Source organism: Simochromis diagramma, unplaced genomic scaffold (genome assembly GCF_900408965.1).
Source record: "Simochromis diagramma unplaced genomic scaffold, fSimDia1.1 OVJJ01000320.1, whole genome shotgun sequence".
Lineage (NCBI taxonomy): Eukaryota > Metazoa > Chordata > Actinopteri > Cichliformes > Cichlidae > Simochromis > Simochromis diagramma.
Genome location: NW_024386773.1, coordinates 7,306,852 through 7,314,424, shown reverse-complemented (window position 1 = coordinate 7,314,424; position 7,573 = coordinate 7,306,852). Strand labels below are relative to the sequence as shown.

Here is a 7,573-nt window from a genome sequence, read left to right as displayed (position 1 = left end):
GCTTGAAGGAGGGCCTGATAGCTGGTGTACTTTAAACTAGCTGCAGTGGCAATGAGCAAAGTTTGAGAGAGAGAGCTGATTTCTGTGATGTGTACTCGGCTTGGAGCTTAGTAAAGCTAGCAGGCTGAAAGAATGCAGAAGGTGCAATACTGACACTTGCTGGAAAATAAATATATGCATGGAATATGCTAACAGGTCAGCAGCATAAGGTAAAAATAGTTTGGTGATGTGTGCCCTCTGGTGGACGTTGAGTTATTTAGATTATTTATCATTTAGAGCTGCTGCTTTACGTGAACTGCATTATATTCAGTCCTCAGCAGTGTTGGTCAAGTTACTTGAAAAAAGTAATCAGTAACTAATTACTGATTACTTCCCCCAAAAAGTAACCCTGTTACTTTACTGATTACTTATTTTCAAAAGTAATTAATTACTTAGTTACTTTTTAAAAACACGATTTACAACCTGAAAAGGTGATAAAGCGATAGATCTTTCAGCCCAATTCTACTTTTTCTGCATAATCCATCATACAAAATGTAATCAAATGGAAAAGTCTCTTTTTAAAACTTGTTTTATTAGTTTTAATCTTTTAACTTTCTGCATGAAGCAAAAAGTTAATAACATGCACCATTCTCTGACTGGAAGAAATTTGTTTAACATTTAAACCTATTTTCTGCACATTGCAGCACATAAAATATTTTTTTGTGTTTATATTCACTCTTTCAAATAGATGCAAGTAAAACACAGCAGAAAATAAATAAAGTCAAAGACTAGCGGTGCTTTTGCTCTATTTTCACCTGTAAAGCAGGAGTGGGGTAGGCGGAGGTTTACCCTGGTGCAGGTGTGCCGCAGCGGTCAGTGGAAGAATCCGCGAGTTTCTCTGTGAATTTCCCATTAAGTTGTAGCGCACTCCCGGCGCTTGCTTGGAAATTTAGGGGGGTTTTTTTTCGCTGTAAAAAGACGTTTTCTTCCCACGCACAACGGACACTAATGTTTTTGTCCCTTTTTATGGTATCAAACTCAAAGTAAGGTCAGTACTTCCACGCTTTAAACGCTGCATGCTCATACTCTCCCGCACTCGATATATTGTTGATTGTTGATCTGCACACAGCTGGTGTCGCGAATGTCGCACTCGCTTATGTCACTGTCATGAGACATTCTCACAAAAACATCACGGTTTTAGTAACGCAGTAACGCAGCGTTCCTACGGGAAAGTAACGGTAATCGAATTACCGTTTTTGCAATAATAATACCTTACTTTACTCGTTACTTGAAAAAAAGTAATCGGATAACGCGTTACTGCCCATCTCTGGTCCTCAGTTAAACAATTCACTGATAAACTATCATAAAACAGTGAAGGGAAAATGAACAGATGGATAGGAGAAGCGTTATTAACTGAAACACTAATTTTCAAGTTTAAGCCTCAAACAACCAGGCTATTCTTTAGAAAGAAAAATGGTATAATTATGCATAAAATATGAAGTACATTCCTCAATATTCGGATGTAATTAATTGTGTTTCTTAATAATTGGCATGCAAAAAAGCATGAACTGTTTTTATCAACCTTTGGGCTTTCTTTATCTGCCTTGAGGCTTCTGCAGCAGCCATGGTTGACTTCTAAACATAACAATGTAATGTTTGTAACATGTCTGTATGCACAACATGTAAAACCTTGAAGGAGATGGGCCACAGAAGCACAAGGCCACATTTGTAAGTTAAGAACAGAAAACTGAGGCACAGGCTCACTAGACTTGGACAACATATATTTGGCAAAAATGTTGCATTCTCTGAAGAGTCTCAATATGTGCTGAAACATTTGGATTATAGTGTCAGAGTTTGGCATAAGTAATGTAATTGGCATAAGACATTAAAGCCTATGGAAGACGAACGCAAAAAAGACGAGGGCTCGTCCGGGATTTGAACCCGGGACCTCTCGCACCCTAAGCGAGAATCATACCCCTAGACCAACGAGCCACGTGATATCAATGCAAACGGACACCAAGTGAAACACGAGGGTTTAACAGCTGGTCAACGTTGCCAGAGTACAGCTGACGTACACTGAATTCTTGCGGATGTGTAAAACAACCGAACAGAAACTCGTCTTTTTTTAAAAATAACGCAATCCTGCCTGATACAGAATATATTTCTATGTGAAAAATCAGCCCGTTTCTACGACACTTCCAAGGTTTCGTTCACTGGCGGCTGTTTTCAAAGTTAAATGATTTGTTTTTCTCCTTAAAGACATAAATACGGAGCTATAGGGTGAGATGAACACCAGCTTTCTCTTTAGCCTTATGAATAATTCTTTTTTTTAACGTTCAATGACACTTATTCGTCGGATTCGCGTTGGTTTATTGTTTAAGTCAGTTATTTGATCACAAACCGCTCGTTGTAATGTTAGTGAAACACCGCGAGAGGGCGCCAAATGTCGTCAAAAAGAAGAAGGAGCAGAAGAGCCGAACGAGACAAGAGCATTCGCTCCTTTTTATTTCCTTTTTCGCTTAGATCCCGTTGAACAGGTGAGACTTCCTTAACAAGTGAGGGTCTGTCATTGTTTCTCTTCTAAAATAACACATATTTAAATTAACGATTTTTGTGATGATCTTTCATTTTCTTGTTATTAGCCAGGATATGCTCTTAACTTCCTCTAATTATAATTTCATATAATTTCCCCAGATTTCATATCAATTCTGCATCTGCAGCAAGTTTATATATCCTCATCATGAACATGAATGTCATGGTAATTTTAATGATTTCTTTGAATTGCTCTTTTCTGAGCGTGCTGAAAGATTGTGCTGCATACATATTATTTTACTTTTAAAAACTATAATTGGATTTGAATTTATTTTGCATTTTTTCTAATACACACAGCCAAAAGGATACATATAGGCTCAAATGTATATACTTTTCACTTAAATCTTTTGATAAGTGGTGCTCATGGCTCTACAATATCTTTCAACCTGACATGGCCAAGGCCTGAATTCCAACATAGTGCCGTGACAGGATGTCACCTGTGCAGCGAGCCCAGTCACTAGTTATCGATCTCAACTGGTAGTTTCCCTTTGCCAGCATAAAAACGATTTGTTTGACATGACTGACTGGTTTCATCAATATTCAGAACACTGGGAAAATCTAAGGAACTCAGTGAATTCAATTGTCCGTCAGTGCAAGTTATCTGAATGTGTTAATACATAAAAAGATTGAACCATCTGGCCACAATAACCGTTTTGCTGCCATTGGTAGTGGTACACCTGCACATTGCAAAAATTGGAAGGAATAATAGAGGATAAGGACTTACCAGAAGTTTGACATATGTATGTATCCGTCTGTTTGTATCTACTCAACCCAGCACATACTGCAATGTGATACTACAATAACAGACTTGAAATACATTATGGACTGCAATATTTGTCACCGTTCATTTGTAAATGGCATGTAATATTGTAGGTTTCAACTTTATTTCCACTGAAACATCAGTGCAACCACACAGACATGCAGTAACTGTTAAGGCTGGTCGCCGTCATCAGAGCAGCCCATTAAAGTGATCCATTAAACTAATTATTGGAGGTTTTAAAGATCAGTGGATTCAACTAAAAACCTGTCCAGACAACAGAGCAGCTTTAAATGATTAAAAACGGGTGTTTCTCTAATGACTGATGAGAGTGTGTGTGTGACAGCTGTGATGGCTGCAAAACACAGGGGCCGGAGAGCATTTCACGAATCAGGTCGTGCATATTGATGTCTGAAGTGCAGTGATGCACATTCCCTGCTGCTGTTACATAAATTAGCTGCACTGCTGGCTAGTCTGTTGGATACATTTTCATCGTGTCATATCAGACACATGGTAGATCCTGGCAAAATCAGTCGCGGGCAACAAACAAAAGCAAACAGATCGTGTATTTGGAGAATTACATTAAAAGGGTGTTACCAGTTTGGTTAAGTGGACGATTTTAGTTGAAGCCAAATGATTTGTCTAACAAATAAAACATTTTTGAATATGACCCCTTCAGCTCACTCACTTTAGACTTGTTTTCATTAGACTTGCTTAATACCCTTTACTTTTACCCCAGTTCAGTGGCTTTGAAGCATCATTCTTCTTTTGTATGCATGCAGGTTTGTGTCAGTAAATATATATATTCAGTTAAAAACATTCTTTCATCAATCCAAAGGATTTGATTATTATAAAATTGCCTTAAGGAGTTTTAAAAGTTTAACAGATTTGTGGCCTTAGTAACAAAGGATTGCATCTACCAAAGCATAAAAAATAGTAAATCCGATTTTTGTCACTTTAATCCAAAATCAAGTACTTTGACCACTAAGACCTGCTGGGATTAAGTGAAGTTGTGGTTTGATGTGTCCGTGGATGCTTGTACATAGAAATGTTTGTCCATTTTGTTTCTGCTATTTTTCAAATTCTATATTTATGAAGTTATGCAGGCTTGTTTGCACAACAAGGCTAAATAATTATATAAACTTTTCTCAATCTAAATAGTGGACTTTGGTAGAATTAAAAAATAAGTGTAGTGCAGGTCTATGATGATTTTTAGTGCTACTATCATCTAGTTCTGATTCTGGTTCTGTCTTGGTTGAATCCTCAGTAGTCCTGATTTTGAACTGTTGTAGTCCTGTTTTAATTCCGGATCAGTTCTGGGTCTGGTTGAATTGGGGTTTAGTCCTCGTGTCTTGATACAGCCCCAACTTTGTTCTGCCTTGCTGCTTAATTAAAAAACTAGTTTAAGGTGTCCTGCACATGTGATATATATTTTTCCCTATATGAAGGCATTCTTTTTTGAACAAAAAAAAAAAATCCCACATGCATACTACCCTTTTGGGCTAAGCCCCGGGTGTTTCAAATGTCTGGCTCCGCCTCTGTGCTCCAGGCTTTTTTAATCATATCAGCTTTAACTATGTCTAATACATCTTGTTATCCTGTTAGTTCTGACGTCTTTCTCAATGATATTTCTATTTTCTACATCTAAAAAAATGGCAGATGATCATTTATATCATTCATGGTTATACCCCTGAGAATTTTCCCAACTACATCATTTGAGAATATGTTATCTATGACAGCATTGTTTACTTCTATCCTAGTTGGATGTGAAATTGTAGGAAACAAACTTGTGCAAAACATTATGTTATTAAATTCTTCAGCTTGTGTGTGTCCTTAATGATTGAGTAAATCATCATCGAATCTCCAGAGAAAAAGAGCATCTTATTATTGCATATAATGTCACATAAACCTATAATTTTGTCTATAAAAACTTGCACACAAGCTCCAGGGGATCTGTATATACAGCTTAGCGTTTTACTTCTCCAGCTTAAGTTCTGCAGTTACACATTCCACCAGATTTCCATTAAATATCATTTTTATCAACAGTTTTGCTTTGCAATGAATTTATATATAACACAACCCCTCTTCCCCTTACATTAATTAACAGTTAACAGTTCTGAATACTTGAAAACTTCTTGTTGAGACTCCATGACTCCCAGATGTAGAAGAACAATGGATGATGACACCTTAGAGACTCTCAGGGGAGGTGTGTGTCTAGCTGACGGCAGCCTCAATATCCACATCCAGCGCAGGCGGGGTTGGCACATATCTCACACTCATTCATATTTATAACCACTAGACAGTGCAAGAAAAAACATAACAACAACTTCAGCGATTATTTTAATAATCCCAATTAGAAAAAACATTCCTTATTTTACCCAATGGCCTGCTTTCCATTTTGAAAAATTACTCCTAATAGTGATAATTGGATGTTATTACAGCAACAAGTGTCTTTTCTGATGACTTTTCTGCAAAACCCGGTGTTATCCTTCCAGGCATTTTGTGGTGCAGCACTTGCTGGATGTGTCTATTACAATGTGTAAACATTGGATTCTATGAATCCATTTGAGCAACTCAACTAAACTTTATGCTTGTTGTCTGTGTCTTTAATCTTGAGTCCTACAGAGTGTTTGTCTGAGTAATACAACGAAAGATTAAATGGAAGAGCCTGTGCGTAATTGTTTTCTGTTTAAATTTGGCAAAAGGATACTGAGACTGGCTCAGCAACTGGAGTTCAGGTGGTTGAGCAAGTCATTCATATACAAGGGAAAGGCTAATGTGTGGGAACACATAAAACATCCAGCAAAACCAGCATACAACAAAGCCTAAAAACAGGGGGAAACAACTAACCAACAAACTGTCACGCAACATTTCACATGCAGATTGACATATGAGCTTTAGAGGTGCTCCAAGACATATTTTGATATATTAAATAGTGAATTTGCCACTGCTTCGAGTGTGTGGGAAACTAATTGGCTTCTCTAGTTAAAATGCCAGTGACATTCTCATGTAACAATGCATGCAACAAATACCATCTACCATTCCCACAATAATAGTAGTAAAGGTGTATTAACCCTCTGAGTCTAATAGCAAACAAATGTTACATTTGCAAAAAGGTTTGAAGGAAAGCATCTTGTCTGTTTCAGGAAATTTTGCTTACACATTCTGTAAAATTAATGGCAACATATGGCATCTATGACAACTGGAATTTGTCCATTTTTAGACTGAAACTTATTATGCTTAATTGAGCTTGGGACCAGCTATTATAGATTGAATAGAGAGTTGGTAAACAAACTGATTTACAGACTAAAACACTGTTATTGCTTTTGTCCTTAAAAAATGATTGCAAGAAGATAATATATTACACAAGACTGCTGTTGCATAATAACACATAACACACTATTTGTTTTTGGTTTGGGATCTTGCTTTAAGTCATTAACACTGGTTGCTCAGAGTGTGCCCAATGAGCTACTTGCATAATTTCTTATGCGTGCAATACCCTTTGCAGTAAGCTGTGGAGAAATAACGATGTGACAGGAACACACTGTAATACCGTAATGTGTTTGTGACCAAAATAATCTGATCTCACTTCGGGCTCTTCTTACTTAGATTTGAGAAAACGGCTACTTCTTCATCCTTTTGGCACACTGGTCGAAACACCTGCGGCACAAGAGGGTTGGCACACACAGTCTTGAAAGTGTGCGCGTCAGAGTGAGAACCAAGATTTTCATCTAATTCCATGATTTTCTTGAGCTGCTTCACAGCCTCCAGTGGGAAGCTTTTGTCTCCAACCTGTGGGGAGAGGGACAAGAAGTTTCCATCTGGGCCAGTAAAAGTTTTGTTAATGTCGTGTCAAAAAGCCGAAATTTTCATTGTATTCGCAGAGATTAATCAGAGGAAAGGACAGGACAGTCATGTCATGTGTACTTTTGAAGGACACACTGAACATAAGTGGGTTGAGTGATTTCCTTGAAGTTAATGTTTTATGTAAGAATATATCAACCATAAGCTACTGTGCCAGAAATGCATTGAAATATACAAAAAACACCAAAGAGACTTTAAAAATGAGCCTTGGATCTATAATACTTCCAAAAACAAATGATACTTACTCTGACCCATAGTCCTTGAGGTACACTGCACACACATCCCACCAAAAAAAGAGCAAAGAGGACTCTCATTTTTCAAGATGATGTGAAGATGCCTTTCGATTTATGATTTTCTTCTGTGGTTGATGATGTTGAGACA

At 37.4% G+C, this 7,573-nt stretch overlaps 1 protein-coding gene and 1 non-coding gene across 2 annotated transcripts; both read right to left on the bottom strand.

The window, feature by feature from the left end:
• Window positions 1-1,899: 1,899 nt before the first annotated feature.
• Window positions 1,900-1,971, bottom strand: trnap-agg. Its single transcript has one exon. It is a non-coding gene; the product is annotated as a tRNA-Pro (tRNA).
• A 2,846-nt stretch (window positions 1,972-4,817) lies between these two features.
• Window positions 4,818-7,573, bottom strand: LOC120717580 (guanylin-like). Its single transcript, XM_040005689.1, has 3 exons — window positions 7,438-7,573; window positions 6,934-7,120; window positions 4,818-5,623 (listed from the first exon to the last, which is right to left on the bottom strand). The coding sequence occupies exons 1-3, from the start codon at window positions 7,504-7,506 to the stop codon at window positions 5,559-5,561; spliced, it is 321 nt and encodes a 106-aa protein (XP_039861623.1). The 5' UTR covers window positions 7,507-7,573; the 3' UTR covers window positions 4,818-5,558.